At 41.5% G+C, this 17,421-nt stretch overlaps 1 protein-coding gene across 1 annotated transcript; it reads right to left on the reverse strand.

Annotated features, from left to right (window-relative positions):
• Positions 1 to 10,249: 10,249 nt before the first annotated feature.
• LOC309487086 (uncharacterized protein) lies at positions 10,250 to 15,049 on the reverse strand. The gene is made up of 10 exons (XM_082154618.1): positions 14,952 to 15,049; positions 14,502 to 14,837; positions 13,951 to 14,184; positions 13,673 to 13,767; positions 13,464 to 13,514; positions 12,862 to 13,243; positions 12,580 to 12,759; positions 11,277 to 11,354; positions 10,601 to 11,167; positions 10,250 to 10,374 (listed from the first exon to the last, which is right to left on the reverse strand). Exons 1-9 carry the CDS (start codon positions 15,013 to 15,015, stop codon positions 10,818 to 10,820), a joined length of 1,770 nt encoding a protein of 589 aa, XP_082010744.1. The 5' UTR covers positions 15,016 to 15,049; the 3' UTR covers positions 10,250 to 10,374; positions 10,601 to 10,817.
• Positions 15,050 to 17,421: the final 2,372 nt, after the last annotated feature.

The raw sequence follows: 17,421 nt of genomic DNA on the forward strand, positions 1-17,421 counted from the left end.
CACTAACACCGCGTTATGCATGTCTCACGGTTTCTGTAAAAACGAAACCAACGTGCACTCGATTCACGCAAGCGAACGATGCTTTCGGTGTGATAAATGTGCCCGCTGTCCCGCGCCCACATCCACACATAGACATGACAGCTCCCACGGGAACCGCCAAGCCCTCCCCCTCGTGGTCGACCGCGGGCAATCTGCCCGCTGTTATCAGCGCGCCCCATGCCTCAAATGTCACAAGCGCGATGCTTGTGTTGCAGCACGCCGAAGCTTCTCCATCGCTGAGCGAGCGGAGCGCGCTTCGTATTCAGCCCCTAGCTATCCATGCAGACGCATGGGCAAAGCTGCCCGGGGTTTCGAAGTGGGTGCTGAACATTATAAAAAGAGGCTATTCGCTGCAGTTTCGCCGACGCCCTCGCCGCTATGTGGCGCGCGTCGAGACCACGGTAAAAACAGAAGTAGCACATTTACTTCGAGCCGAAGTGGCGAAACTATTGAGCAAAGGGGCCATAGAGCCTCTCTCTCAAGTTCAGAGCGAAGGAGGGCTATACAGCAGATACTTCCTGGTACCGAAAAAAGACGGGGGTCTCAGACCCATACTAGATCTAAGGTAACTGAACAAAGTGCTTGTGAAGCGACAGTTCAGGATGCTCACGACCAGACAAATCCTTGTGCAGATTCGCCAAGGAGATTGGTTTGTGTCAATAGATCTGAAAGACGCGTATTTTCAAATACAGATAGCGTCACGTCACAGGCGATATTTGAGATTCGCCTTCGAGGGCCAGGCATATCAGTACACAGTCCTGCCGTTCGGTTTGTCCCTGGCACCCCGTACATTTACGAAGTGCATGGATGCGGCGCTCGCACCCCTCAGAATGAGAGGCATGCGAGTGCTGAACTATTTGGACGATTGGCTGATTCTAGCGCAATCTCGCGCAGTGCTCATAGAACACACGACCATTTTACGACCACGATCGATCACCTCGAGGATTTGGGTCTCAGTGACAATTGGGCGAAGAGCTCTCTGTCACCCAGTCAGAAGATATCTTTCCTGGGCACAGAATTGGACTCGCTGTCCATGATAGCGCGACTATCACCACAGCGCGCGGTAGACATTCAACGCACAGCGAACTCGAGTGGTCTCTACACCCACAGACAGTCCAACTGCTGTGGAAGAAATTCGGCAGAGCGGAAGTAGACCTGTTTGCGTCTCAAGAAAACGCTCACTGTCAGGAATTTTTCTCCAAGAGCAGTCCACCTCGGGATGGGGAGCGCTGCTCGAGGGCAGACCGTTCTTCGGCCAGTGGTCGGAACGGGAAAAGCTCCTGCACATAAACTGCCTCGAAATGCTGGCAGTAGACAACGCGCTGACGCGTTTTTGTCCCCAAATAAAAGGACGCCACGTCTTGGTCCGTTCGGACAACATGTCTGTGGTGTCCTACATAAATCGCCAGGGCGGCCTCAGGTCCAAGAACCTGTACAGGCTGGCAGAACGCCTCCTGGTATGGGCTCAGTGCAACCTGCGCTCGCTCAGATCAGCGCACGTGCCAGGGCTCCTGAATATAGGACCGGACAGACTGTCCAGGAACAATGTTCCGGCAGGCGAGTGGTCTCTACACCCACAGACAGTCCAACTGCTGTGGAAGAAATTCGGCAGAGCGGAAGTAGACCTGTTTGCGTCTCAAGAAAACGCTCACTGTCAGGAATGTGACACACTGGCCCATGTGTGGCCCCGCCGCCCGCTCTATGCTTTTCCCCCCGTCTCTCTCCTGCCTCAGGTGATAGAACGGATCAGGGAAGAAGGATGCTCAGTATTGCTGGTGGCACCGTTCTGGAAAAACCAACCTTGGTTCCCAGTCGTGATGCAGTTAGCAAGTACTGCCCCGGGGCCAGTACCAGTGAGGAGAGACCTCCTCTCACAGGCCCATGGCTCGATCTGGCATCCTCACCCGGAACTATGGTCCCTTCATGTCTGGGCCATCAACGGGTACATGTTGGACTCCCTAAAGGAGTATTAAACACGATCACGCAGGCTAGAGCTCCGTCTACGAGACGACTCTATTCCTCTAAATGGTCAGTGTTTTTGGGCTGGTGCACAGCCCGTGGTGTGTCACCCACAGACTGTGGTGTGACGGAGGTGCTTTCCTTCCTACAAGAGCTGTTGGATGAGGGCAGGGCCCCCTCCACGCTCAAAGTTTATGTGGCGGCTATAGCAGCGTTCTCAGGAACAACGCTTGGTCAGTCAATAGGAAGGAACGATTTAGTCATCCGCTTCCTTAGAGGGGCTAAGAGACTGAATCCTCCCAGACCTCCCTCAGTCCCCGTATGGGACCTTTCTACGGTTCTGGAAGCCATGAAAGGTGCGCCATTTGAGCCTTTACAGTCAATCGATTTGAAACACCTGTCTTTCAAGACGGTGTTTTTGCTGGCTCTCGCTTCAGTGAAGCGCATAGGGGATCTACACGCGCTCTCTGTGAGCGCGGCGTGCATGGAGTTTGGGCCTAATGACTCAAAAGTTATACTCAAACCTAAGCACGGTTATGTTCCAAAATCCCTCAACACACCGTTTAGGGCGCAGGTTATCTCCCTGTCAGCCCTACCGGTCCCTGATGAGGAAAGAGACGCGAGCCTCCTTTGCCCAGTCAGGGCATTACGAGCTTATGTGTCTCGCTCGTCTGTTTTCAGACAGACGGAGCAGCTCTTTGTTTCATTTAGCGGACGTTCTAAGGGACTAGCCGCGTCGAAACAGAGCCTATCCAGATGGATAGTTGATGCTATAGCGCTGGCATACGCCTCCAAGGGCATGCAGTGCCCGTTGGGTGTCAGAGCGCACTCCACGAGAGGCATGGCCTCTTCGTGGGCCTGGTCAAGTGGGATTGCCTTGCAAGATATTTGTATGGCGGCAGGCTGGGCCTCCCCGTCTACATTTATAAGGTTTTATAACCTAGAGGTTCCCGCCTTGCAGGCCAGGCTGCTGTCGGTCTAAGTTTACCAGTATTATCTGACCTGATGCGATCAGCTCAGAATGCTGCGTCTACTGAGCACAGCTCAATGTTCGACAGTAAAAAGTAGCAGCACGAGATGTGCCTGGGCAAACTGTGTAAGACCCACATTCCCCCATCAGTTCAGGCCGTACCCCGCCCTGTCTGTATGATGAAATTCGCGTCTCAGCGACGCTGCCATATGTGGAAGAGTGCGGCTTCGCCCCTCCCTCTTCCCGGACTCCCTGTGAGTTCCCTGAGTGATTGTGCACTATACAGTATGTACCCCGGGCTTTCGCCCTTGGGTCTTTGGTGTCAGATCTCAGCATGCACGGCGTTTTGCATTGGGTCCCCTAGCGTAAGATATCTTACGCAGTACGAGAGACCTCTCGTAAGAGAACGTACTCGGTTACTAACGTAACCTCGGTTCTCTCTAGAAGAGGGAACGAGTACTGCGTATCTTGCCGTGCATGCACACGCTCTGGTTGCTTCGATGATGAAAAACCAGATAATAGCTGCCTGCGAGCGGTATTTATAGGCCTAGACCACGCCCATTTCGGCGGGACGTGACGCAGTGGGCGCGAAGTGCCCTGATTGGGTCTGGCGTCACGCCAGGCCTCGCTCGATAGGCTGCTGCACTTGCCGCAGAGCAGCCAATAGGCGCGCGAGCTGTCTCGCCTATGTCTGCATGCTGCCGCAACGCGTTTTGCATTATTACAAAATTAAGGATAATTTTTGGCTTCAATATCTCGCGGAAAAAGGATTTTCCCCTAGCGTAAGATATCTTACGCAGTACTCGTTCCTTCTTCTAGAGAGAACCGAGGTTACGTTAGTAACCGAGTACGTTTTAGTGTTACACTGCATTTCTGAGCATTCTCTTGGTTTTCTTGTCTCTTGGTTTTGGATATCTTGCCCTGTTCCCTGGATTACTCTCTTGCCTCTGGTCCCTGCCTGTTTTGTTTGTTTGTTTGTTTGTTTGTTTCTTTGGTTGGACTGCCTATCTGTGTTGTGTATGACCCTTGCCTGTACCTTGGATTACGCCTCTGGATTGCCCTCAAATAAAGCTGCACTTGGATCTAAACCTTCGTGTCTCGGAGCAGTCCGTAACACTCTGCGTGCACGTTTTTTTTTTTTTTTTTTTTTTTTTTTACATAACCACAAAGATTATATTAAAAATAAAGCTTTTCCTCCTGGTGTGGGGAAAAGTATTTTCAATTTTTGGTACTCAAAGGGGCTACGATTCGTGGGTAATTTATTTGAAAACAGTCATTTTATGTCATTTTCACAACTTCAGAATAAATACCAAATACCACACAGCCACTTTTTTGGTTTTCTTCAGGTTTTCGTACATTTCGTACATCTTCGACATTTTGTACAGTCCCATCTTGTACTTTCAACAGACCAATCAATAGAGAGTCCAATTGATAGCCTCCTCCTTACTTTTAATTCAATTGCTTCCAATAACAGAAAATTTATCTCACTCTTTTATGGAAAACTGTACTCTCTTAAATTAATTGTGCCAATGTCAACAAAAGCAGGGAGTCATGGGAAAAGGATTTGGAGATTGATCTTGATACTGATATCTGGTCAGATGCATTTGAATCTGTTAAGAAACTGTTTATGTGTAATAGACTTAGAGAGAGTCAGTACAGGATATTGCATAGATTGCAGCGCACTCCTCATTTTCTAAACAAGATTAACCCCCAAGTCTCTCCCCTCTGTAGGAAGTGTAAGAAAGAAGTAGGGACCTACTATCATTGTATTTGGCAATGTCCCTTAATACTCAGGTATTGGAGGAATATTTCTCAGGAGCTAAGTTCAATTTTTCACAAAACAGTTAAATCAGAACCAGTCTTGTTCCTTCTGAATCTACATTTAGAGCAGCTCTCTCTATCTGCAGGGCAACTGTTGTTAATGGGTAAACTCTTACTTCTAGCAAGGCGTTGTGTTTTGTTCCAGTGGATTGAGGAAAAACCTCCCTCGGTCACACAGTGGTACAGAGAAATATTTAAGGTTTTTCCTCTGGAACGCCTCAGTGCCATATTAAGGGGCAATACCAATTTGTTTTATAATGTTTGGCAACCTTTTCTTGACTACCTTCCTGGTGATCTTGCTGGTTTGCTGCAGGATGGGAGACCACATTTTGTCTTCACCAATAAGTCATAAATTCTTTTGAAATTTCCTTTTATTTATTTAAAAAAAAATGTATGTATGTGTTTTGTTGTAAACAATAATGTAGGTTATGTGATGTAACATGTGATGAGCAATTTGTGTGTGTGAATAATTTCCCCCTGTTTTGTATGTTGGTAATAGCTGGGCTTTTTTGTTTGTTGTTTGTGTAAAATCAATAAAATATATAAAAAAAATAAAATAAAATAAAATAAAGATTATATTAAAGGGGTGGTTGATTATGATTTCACTTTTCTAACTTTAGTTAGTGTGTAATGTTGCTGTTTGAGCATAAACAACATCTGCAAAGTTACAACACTCAAAGTTCAAAGCAAAGGGAGATATTTGCTTTTAAAGAAATTGCTTTTTAAGGACTACAACAAACGGCTGGTAAGGACTACACGACATTCCTCCCGGGTTAGTGACATCATCAAGCCCAATATTTACATAAACCCCGCCCCCGGAACACGATTTATCGATTATCATGACAGAATATGCTAATCAATGACTAGAAGATAACTACACATAAGCTACATAAATTCATCAACTAACCATTCAGAAATGTTCTGTTGCTTCTACATGTTGTCACTTCTTCTTGAGTCTCTCCATCATGGTCTGACTCCGGTTTGAACATAAAAGGCTAAAAGATTTTGAAATTTTTAGTACATGTCTGTGTGAGGTAAAAGGACACAAGCTGTTGAAGCTCCGCCCCCTGTGCCGGGAGCAGCAGCTCATTTGCATTTAAAGGGACAGACAAAAAACAGTGCGTTTCTGTTCACCCTCAAAAAGTGAACATTTTAACATGCTATATAAAAAAATGTGTGGGGTATTTTGAGCTAAAACTTCATTTACACACTCTGGGGACATCAGAGACTTATTTTACATCTTGTGAAAAGGGCATTATACCACCCCTTTAAATAAGCATTTATTTAAAGGGACCATGTCATCATTTTTTATAAGCCCACTAAGATCCACTTATAATGTTCAAGACATTTTTTTATTTTTTTTATTAAGCTGAATGATTAATACGGCCTAAAATTAACACTCGCCAAACGCAAGTAAAAATCAACATCGGCGAGTATATGAAACGGTGTCAATCACCAGTTGTCCAGTAACATTTTTATGAATTCTAACAATGCAATGTTGTGAGAACATGAGAGCAAACATGAACGACGCTCGGATTGATGGACCAGCACTGCATCGAAAGTTTAAGGCGTGCCAATTTAAACATGCAAGCGCACGAAGCAAAAGTTTGAACTCAATTTGTTATTCGCAAGTGGTGTGGGAAGTTTCTGTGCGCAAAAGCAAAAGAAAGCTGTGACTCAGACAGCGCGCGAATACTGAATTGAGCCGTTTAAAAAAAGTGCGTGTTTCAACGAGGATCCTAGTAAACATAGTCAAGTCACCTTTATTTATATTGCGCTTTTTACAATACAGATTGTTTCAAAGCAGCTTTACAGTGATAACATGAAAATAATACAACAAAGTTTGTTTTTAGAAGAAAATGGCGTCATTGTCCACCTTAAGTAAGGCAGATCAATAATATTGTTGAATATTAAATGTCCCCAACTAAGCAAGCCATTATCCGATTGTTAAGTCTGACGTCACGCGTGACGTTTAGCCTTTTCCGGGTCCAAGCGCTCCTCTCGTCCAGAAATAACAATGGTGGAACCTGTAAATGTATTTACGATCACGTCCTTCTTAGTGAGGCACCCTTGGCGGTCAAAAAGGGTTTAAATTCCTTTAACACCAACAGAGTGGTTAGTGTAGCTCATCACTCAGGTGGCATAATTAAGGGTAGAGTTCAGGCATCAATGAAAAAGAAGATTTACGAGGTTGAAGTGAGTTAGCTCGGGACACGGGCATTGTAAAAACACTCAATAATAACCAAAACACTAGCGAAAGCGGTAGGTAGGTAGAGAGGACCTGGACTTTGGACCCGGAAAGAGTATTATCGGAGAGTGGTTACGTCACGACTTAACAACCGAATAGGTCAGAAGTCAGATTGGATCAGAACATTGAGAATGTTTATCCAGTTACATCTGGTTGAAGATCGGAGTCACGCCGGTATGGAGACGAGTTTGTTGAGGATCGGTGCCGATGGCTGTCGTGTCGATGAGGCCTTCACAGGGCTGATGAGGCTGACCCTTGAGGAAGGCGTTGTGGTCGTGTCTAGGCGCAGGTCCACCATCTGATCTGGATACGGCCCGGATCTGGCTGACTGCAGTAAACCTCTGAATAAACCGAAAGACTAACATTAGCGCAGATGCCATTCTTCTTATGATGTAACGAGTACATCAGGTCAGGTCATCATAGTCAGTTAAACAGCTGAGAAAGAAAACACACATGTACAGTATAAGTAGGCTATATTGCATCAGTGCATTAGGTCTTAAAGTGACAGCAGCCTAATAATCCTCAAACAACAAAGGACAAAAAAAAACAACAACTCACTGCTCTTGACTGAATAACTTTTGTAACTTTAATGAAGATTAATCTGTTTAATTTAGTCATTAATGCAGTGTTATTTTACATTTGATTAATTTATTAAATTGAAAATTGTGAATTTTCAAAAGTATCTAAATGTTGGTGTCATAACTGTCACACTTTCTGTTTTTGTAAAAAAAGTTTCATGACCGGTAAAAATATTTATGGCCGGTAAATTTTCTTAAGCCACCGGCATCGACACCCATTGGCAGGTAATTTCATAATCATATGATGAACTTTACACAGTTTTTGAACTGGACTGAATCAACATTAAACTGTCTTCAGCTGAATAATGGCACTACTGTCTTAGAGCTGCTTTACAGCACAACTGAATTCTGTTTGAGTCATTGATCATTATCCTCCTGTTTATCACTGTAAAGCTGCTTTGAACAGTCTGAATTGTATAAAGCGCTATAGAAATAACTTGACTTTGAAAACAAAGCAAATGTGTCTGTGATGACTTGAGGACTTCTTTCTAGTTTTCAGTCTCTCATGTTCTTGCTCAGACGTGGACAGGTTTGAGTTTCCCGTCAGCCGTCAGGATGATATCCATCCAATCCTGTGTTTAATCCAGTGTGTTTTTTGTAGACTGGATGGTGTGTGTCCAACCCTGGAGAAGAAAAGCAAAATAATTCTGAACTCTGACAGTCTATTACATCCCAGTCTTTGGGCTGGACTTCAGCAAGCCAAATCTGTGCTTTCATATCCAATACAAAGATTTTATGAACATGTGAACTCATGAATGACTCTTTTAGAGCTTCTTTAGCCGAATTGAATTCTGTTTTACTAAATGATTCTGTTATTTTCCTGTGTATTACCGTGAAGCTGCTTTGAAACAATAAGTAGGCCTATTGTATAAAGCGCTATATAAATGAAGGTGACTCGACTATAACAAGAACATTAAAATGAACTCTGGCCACAACAGCCATTTTGACATAATTGTGTGTGTATTTGACTTCAAGCAATAAGTCTCGAAACTGAACTCGGCTTTCTGTGCACGTGTGTGTTTCAGGTGTGTGTCAGAGTGAGTTCATGGCTTATTGCACTTCCTTGCTAACAAAAATATAACGGTAACGGAGTGTAAAATGTTAAATTACTGCATAAATGGGGACAGCGCATCTGTCTGATGCGTGACGGCATTTAGTGTCCGGAATAGGCCCCGCCCACAGCAGAGATAACGAGACATGACGTTAGGAAGATATCGACATGAAGGCTAAGTTATAAGTTTTGAGCAGTCGGAGAATTATCAGTTAAAACAAGTGTCTAAAACACATAAATAACTGCTCTATTGTGGATTCATCCTGCAATGAACTTGTTAGGCAACTTTTGACATGTGTTTGGCGTCGAGTGTGTTATTTTATATCGAGTTATTTTGACTTTGTATTACCAGGCACAACCGTGATTAATTTGTGCATTGTGTTGTGTAGTGTTTTATGTAGATCTGATTCATTATCTATGAAGTGAAACTCCTATTTCCACGTTTTATATCTCCATTGTGCATGTAATGTGTATAAAATATGTTTAATGTATTTCATGTAGTATTGTGCATATTCACCACTAGGTGGGGATGTTTCCCTTCACATTTAGTTTAATTGAGTTGTTCAGCATTTCATTGAGTTGATTTGTGATTTAATTCACTGAGAATATAATGTATTATAATTGTCAATCTGCAAAATTGTACTCACTATATGATCACAACGCAAAAAGATTACATTGATTTAAAAATATTAAAAAGAAGAGTGCTGTTTTAAATAAATATTTCTAATAAATGTATATTTTTGAACTTAAATATGCAATCATTCTAGAATAAAATTTCAGATGGCACTGAGAGGCTTTTGCATCTGAACTCTTCATATATACATATACACCGGTGCTCCAGTTTTAAGTTTAGTTTGATAAACAATTATGGGAACTGTGTTTCTTTCCATTTGTATTAGGATGGAATAAAACAGTCAGCTGCGTTTAGAAATATGCCAAATGCATTGCATGGTAGCTCATTTATAAAACAATAAGCCGGTCTGTCACAGGTTGAGGGACATTGCGATTTAAGAGACAGATTTTGAGATTGTCTGATTTGAATGTGTTTTTTTTTACCACTAATTGATTTGTAAGAATGCCTCATGTGAGCAAGACTCTGAGATTGGAGCTGGTTTTCTACTCTCAGAATATGATGTTGATGATGATATTATAATAAAGCTAATAAAAGATTTTACAGGATCCACCTCTTAGTTTCTTCAGCTGTTTTAATTCAGTGATGTATAGAAGCTTGTTTCCGCCACAGAATAAAAGGTAATTGCGCCTTTTTATCCCACAATTCACATTTCTAAACTTCTTATATCCTGCAATTCTGACTTTTTGCTCATAATTTCTAGCCTTGATTAATTTGGACAAAAATCATCCCCGCACAATGTCCATTGCATTGTGATGGTGGGAGTGGTCCTATGTGTGTGTATACAATGCAGTTTTCTCTAAGCGGTTCTCAGAATTGCGTCCTTGGGACGAGGGCACGTTAATTTATATATATATATATATATGATGTGCATGGATAAATCATTTATAAAAAATTATTAGTTCTTTATTGCAATATTCAATAAAAACAAGAATTGTCCATTTCATGGTGACTTTAATATGTTGTTCAGGCAAAAGTACAAATGTTGGTGATGCTTCGTTCCCTTGTTCATTCGCTGGTATCCTTAGGCATGCTCCGCTTTTTCCATGGACTTCGCTGTCTTGCACCTACATTTTCCTTTTGAAGAAATAGACATAATCAGGTTTAATAAGCTGGAAGGAGGTAAAAAATACATATCACTTCACTTGTTTTACCATGAGGAGTCTATGAATTTTACTGAAATATACAAAGTATTCTAAATTGAGGATAACAAACAAAGTAGCTTAGTTGAAGACCGTGTTTGTTTGTTTTTAATAAAAGTGAAAATAATTGATCATAATAAGAGATCATTTTCGACAATTACCCTGAATATCTGGGGGAAAATGTGCGTCCCTCTCAATGTCTATGGTGGTTGTGGCCCTGGCTGAGGTCAGGAAACCAAGTCCTGCGTTTTCTCTTGAATTCAGCTTTCTCTTCTTCACTTGGTTTAGAGTCAGATACTGGAGGAATAAAAAATCATTAAGACACAATTGATGGAAACAATCAATATTAAGAGAGAACTAATTTTTACGTTCGAGAATTTATTTCTGGGGAAAAAAACAAATGAACGAGTATCCTAAATGTTTAAGAGAAATCGTCTCGGTTATGTATGTAACCCTCGTTCCCTGAGTAGGGAACGGAGACGTTACGTTGTGACGACCAATGGGGTTTCGCTTAGAAAGCCTCTCAGCTTCGAGTATTATAAAACGTGGCTCGTTTCTAAGCGAAACCCCATTGGTCGTCAGGACGTAACTCGGTGTGACCACGAAAGGAAACTTAGTGTCTATGGTGCGGCCCTGGCTGAAGTTTTTATCTCGGAGGTCAGGAAACCAAGTCTTGTGTTTTCTCTTAAAGTCAGCCATCTCTTCTTCACTTGGTTTGGATTCAGATACTGGTGAAATGAAACATAATAATTAAGATACAATTGGTGGAAATAATATATTAATAATCTAAAAGAAAACAGTATCTTTTGTTGTTGTGGCGCTGGCTGATGTTCTTACCTTCAATCCCAGGAAACCAGGTCTGGAGCTTCCTTCTGAACTCAGCCTTCTCTTCTTCAGCGTGTTTAGAGTCAGAAACTACTGAATAAAAAAATAAATAAATCATTAAGTGACACAATTGGTGAAAATAATATACTAATATATATATAAATGAAGGTGACTTGACTATAAAACGAACATTACAATGAACAAAATTTGAAAACCTCACTACAAATAATCCAGAATAGGTTGGTTTCACGTGACGTCACGTTGCTGCTTCGCGAAATTCAGATGGAGGGCAGGAAGTGAAATAGCTGAAGATTTTCCGTCTGAAAAAATGGCCATGTTTTGTGTAGTTTACGGCTGCTCCAATCGTTCTAACCGAGAAAAGGGAAAGGGGTTTTATAGAGTACCAAATATTGTCATTCATAAAGGTGAGAAATGTAAAAAGCTCACAGAACAACGCCGTAAAAAGTGGATTTTAAATCTACGTCTGCGGTCGGGTGGAGCAGAGTTCTTACCTTCAATCCCAGGAAACCAGGTCTGGAGCTGGTGCTCTTTTCTCTCGATCACTGATCGAGTGAATCTCCTGAAGTTCTCCATCCTACAGTAGATCATTTCTAATCCACTCATGTTGTAAGATCTGCTCTAACGTCGGGCGTTTAGTTGGATCCAGGGTTAGGCACTGGCTAATCAGATCACTGCATTCTGTACACATTTTATCAAGGAGAGAGAGAGCTGGTTAGTCATGACCATGTGACACTAATGTTGGCATCTATGAAAACAGCATCTGAAACATGATTAATATAAGGTAAAGTGTTCTTTATCTTTACTTTAAAGGTGAAGTATGTATTTTCTTCTGCACTAGTGGCACATTGCGAAATTACAAAATAAAGCTTATTTTAAAAAACCTACGTCATCACGTCATCCCCAACTCAAACATCACAAACGCAGCTCTTACTGGTTCTTGTGAAGGCATGTTTCAGGTCCAACATATTAGGAATACTTTTAACTGTGTTGCATTTGTCTTTATGAACATTTGTCTATCTGAACGGATGCATGATGATGCTGTATGGTATTAAAGCATGCTTTATAGCGTGTAGCATCACAATGATCTGTTCACTTTGACGAGTTCATGACCTGTTTAATCTCCGAAAGTAGAAATGCAGTGAATTTTGGCTTTCACTTCTGTGACTAAAGCTACATTTCTTATAGTATTTAACTATATATCAAAAATTGTACACACTTCAACTTTAACTGTGTCTGTACTGAGCCTTTTGCTTTATGTGTGTGTTTATTAATGTTATCAATATCATTCACTCACCGTTGGATAAGCTGGTGTTCTGAAATGTAACTTTGGCTTCTTTGATTTCCGCTGGATTGTGAAAAGGAGGACATGCGTTCACTATCTCGTACAGCAACACTCCTAGAGCCCACACATTTGCTGGGACGGCGTGAAATCGAGGTTCTGTGAAGACTTCAGGAGGGCAGTAATCCAGGACTCCTGTAAGAAAGACATTTGAGCATTGTTGAGCAATTTTTTCAAAGTGTCAAATAATCAGCAAGTCATTACATCCAGGTTTCCACACACTCCCAAAATGCTCACCGATGTAAATGTAGCTGTCGTAGCCATCACTACTAAGCAGCTGACCACAGCCAAAGTCTATCAGCTTGAGCTCTAACGTGTCTTTCTTCAACAGGAAATTGTGTGCATGAACATCGTTGTGAAAAACGTCATGATCAATGCAGTGTTGCACTGCCAGAACAGCCTGTCGCATGATGACCCGTGCGGTTGTTTCGTCCAGTTGAGGATTACGAATGATGAAGTCCAGCACGCTCTCGCAGGGTTCGGGATACTCCATCACCAGGGTGAATTTTCGAGGGTGCTCAAACCAATCGTGTAGTTGTATGGCGTAGGGGCTTATGGGTTCTTGCCTCATCATTAGCAGCAGAGCCACTTCTGTAATGAGAGGTTCGGGATGCCCAGGCTAGAGAAAAGAAAAGAAGACAGAAGATTAGCTGGGTAAAAATCTGAAGAAAACGTCATTTTTAAAGGTACTTTTCTTTGATCTTTGTAGATACGATCAACAGAGCCTTTCCAGGCTTGTTTGTCTATTACATTTACACCTAATGCTTCCTACAGGTGTATTGACTACAGTAATCAGCACTTAAACAACTAAATACAAATTCAGCTTTTGGCCAACTTACAATAGCAAGATAAAAATCTTTGGAAGTCTTGCGCATCCGCTTGATGGCAACCTACAAAAATGAAAAAAGAAACACACTATTCAATAACAGCGCCTGACCTTGCACATAACATTTACGATTTGAGCATCTAGTATTTAACCATGTGTATTAGATATGTTTTGATGCATGCAAGAGCAAAATGTTTATACAATTCAACAAGACTGCTTTACCCTTTTGCCATCAAATTTGCGTGTTCCCTCGAACACTCTTCCGAATCCTCCGGATCCAATCATCTCTCCCGCGTTATAGAGAGACCCAAAGGAGTCTGAAAAACAAACAGGAAAATATGAGAAATATATGAGCTTGCTAGATCCTTTGTTTTATATTCAAAATATCAGTGCAGGTCGAAAAAAAATATATTAATATTCTCTGAAAACAAGCCTCAAGATATCTTTAGTGGAAAACAAGACGATAATACTGTTTAAAACAACAATGGCTGCAGATTTACCATGATTTGGCTCGACGCCGGAGCGATCTGGATCAGAATCTGGCTCTGAGTCCAGATCTAGTGGAGGAACGAAAGGCTCTGAGTCCAGATCTAGAGAGTCCAGATCTAGTGGAGGAACGAAAGGCTCCACAACATCCACTGCTTTACTGTCAGAACAGCAGCAGGACAGACTCGTCCACAAGTTCCTGAAGAATGAACAAATTCTTTCCATCTTCTTATGTTTTGTAGGTTTTTCTGGAGAAAAAAAAGGAGAAATATTTAGGCATAAACAAAAATTAGAAACATCTCTGACCTCACATTTAACAATGATATAACTTCCATTTGACTGTTTTAACACAGAACTCTATTCAGGATCATGCGTGTGTTTTCGGGTGTGTGTCTGACAGCGCAAGTGAGTTCATGGCTAATTGGCTTGACAAAAATATATTCTAAGAACATTTTGTCCAACTAAAATATTTCAGAAAAAATTGGCTAAGAAACAGTACATGTGACCAGACCTTAACTTGTCAAACATTTTAAGCAGTCACCATTCTGCCTTATTTCAGTCTCACCTGTCGAGCTCTTGATCACATCCTCCATGGCACCCGGAGCAGTCGGGACGTCTGAAGTCTCGACGGGAACTTGACCAGGCAGTGGAGGACACGTCCACAATTGGAAGCTGTCGGATCTGGACAAACTTCTGTTTCCGTCACTGCCCTGTTCATGTTGGCTCTCAGATCTGTTGTTACTGCTCCTCTTCTTGATGATGTACGTGCCTGTGCTGCTAAACCTCGACGACAACCCACAAAACCGCCACACCACATCCCCCACAGAGCTGGACAAAGATGGTGTGGACATGATGCCCGGTGGAGAATCTGTGGAAGCAGCTCCACTGGATCTGTCTGAGGCTGCAATATTCCAGACATTTTTGATAATATTAATAATCAATGTCAGTGGTCACACCAAAAAAAATGCAACTTTCTATTTTAAGCAGTCATCATTCTGCCTTATTTCAGTCTCACCTGTGGAGCTCTTGTTCACATCCTTCATTGCACCTTGAGAAGTCGGGACGTTTGAAGTCTTCATTGGCTCGACCGGAACTTGACCTGGCAGTGGAGGAAACATCCACTCTTGGAACATTTCTAATAATATTAATAATCAATGTCAGTGTCAGTGGTCACACCCAAAAAAAATGCAACTTTCTATATCCAATGACAAATAATTTATTAACTTGAATAAAAGCCTATTCTGACCTCTGCGAAAGCGTTTGGATGAAGTGGACGGACGTCCATCATCTGATTCTGGCCTCTGCACCTCTCTCTTCCTCTGAGCCGGACCTGTGGACACAGAAACAAACTCACAGGACAGAGGGGTTAAATGTCCAGGAATAATCTCCCGGCTCGGGCCTGGCATCATCCTTCAAACTGTAAAAAAAAAACAATACAAATACAATAAAATACAATTCTCCTCAGAAATACCCCTCCCAATAAAACAACAACAACAACAACAAAAAAAACCTCCAAACTCCCTCTAAAATCAGAAAAGAACAATCAAATAGAAGTGTCCTCAGAAATAACTATAAAAAACTATAAATAAAACTATGTAGATGATTATATCCTCCGATGTCCTTCTATAATAAAAGTATCCTCTCTGAAATCCTCCAAACAGTTCAAAATCGCAAGATCAGCACAGCAAATATTCAGTCTCAACCAGCAGAAAGTGATCTAGCGATTTGTAGATATTTGCAGACAGAATTCATAACACGTCGCAATAACGAATTCAAATCAACACAAATTATTCGAAATACCTGAAGTCGCGCGCGTGAGCAGAGCGCGTGACCGCACATCGAATCTGGAAACAAACTGAATCAGGACTGAATGTTATAATAATAATGTATCTTAACGGCTTAGCTAAAAATGTGATATGTTAAAGCATGAAATAAGGTACCACGAATCAGTGAATTTGAGTTTGATGTGTGTATATTATTATTATATCAGTAATAAAAAAATATATAATTTTTTTTAATGTTCAAAAAAGTATTTAGACATTTATGTCAATGCGATTCAGAGACGAATACTAATGTCGTCCACCAGAGGGAGCCACAGAACAGCAAATTAAAAGACTATGAAAATTGTTCAATAACTTGTAGTCAAAATAGCATTCTATACATTCATTATAGTTTCATAAAGTTGAATAAAGCCCAATAATGAGTTTGCAAAAACTTACAGACCATGAATTTTTATTTTTTTATTTGAATGATATTGACAACATATTTATCAAGTTGCAGACATGACAGAATGTATGTCCAACTGAAGAAGAGGGACTATATTAACTGTCTACTTTTATATAGTACATATATTAATACCTCCATAAAGAGACACTTAAAAACTCATATTTTATTTTAAAAGAGACATGTCCGTTGTATAACTATATATCATCAACACAAGCCATTGTGCTTGAACACCGACGATCGCCTCAAGTTAAACTGCATTGTTTCATTTACCTTCTGTGTCATTGCCCACAACGCTTACGTGACAGGACTTTGAAACAGCAAACAGCTAAAACAATAAAAGGCATGACTTACATCGCATCCTTATTTTTTCTTCGTTTTAACACCCTGAAAAGGATTTTGTAAAGATAAAACCGATTTTAAATTCAGAGATATTGCGGCTGGTTTTACCTTGAAAGTCGAGAACGGTCCAATCACACAAGAAAAAAAATATAAAAAATAACTTTGATTCGCTAGCTGCTACCCTTTTATCCAAAGAGACGGAACTATTTGCACTGTATTAATCAATGGGAAATCATGCTAAAATAATCTGTCATAGGCTAATACTGTGGCTCACATTATTGGGGTCGCTTGCAAGTCGCAGCAGCACGAATTACGTGACCAGCAACATATTTCTGCTTCAAATATTGTGCGTAGTTAACAGTGAGTGAGTGGTGGTTTCAGACATTATTTTATTAAAGTGCATTTGTCAGTGCCGCACTCGTAGTGACTCTTATTCTGCCTGACAGAAAGAAAAGCTCGTAGCTTACTGAAGGCGGAGCGGTTTGACCAATCAGATGAAAGGGGCGTTTCAGCGCCGCCCACGTGTGCAAATGAAACATCGAACCCATGAACCGATTTGTAAATCACAAACGAAAAATGAAAAATCGAGCCAAAATCGAATTTTTCGTTTTTTAAACTAAACTAAAAAACGAATAAACGAGCTGGTTTTCATTTCTCATTATTCCATTCCAAACAGGAAATGAAATGATCAAAAAGTACACGGACCTTAAACCTACTGAAAAGAGCTTGTGACTAAATCTCATAACTCCATTGGATCCTCAAAGGCCCTGTCCCAAATGGCACACTCTGGACTTGTGGACTTCCTCAGAATCCACACTTTGGTGACGTCATGTAGTGCAGACCTATAGGGCTCTTGGTGCGAGTCCACGAGGGCGCATTGAGAGGTATTTTTGGGACAGACTCGATCGTCACGCCGGAAA

Source organism: Leuciscus leuciscus (assembly GCF_965113295.1).
Source record: "Leuciscus leuciscus genome assembly, chromosome: 22".
Classification (NCBI taxonomy): domain Eukaryota; kingdom Metazoa; phylum Chordata; class Actinopteri; order Cypriniformes; family Leuciscidae; genus Leuciscus; species Leuciscus leuciscus.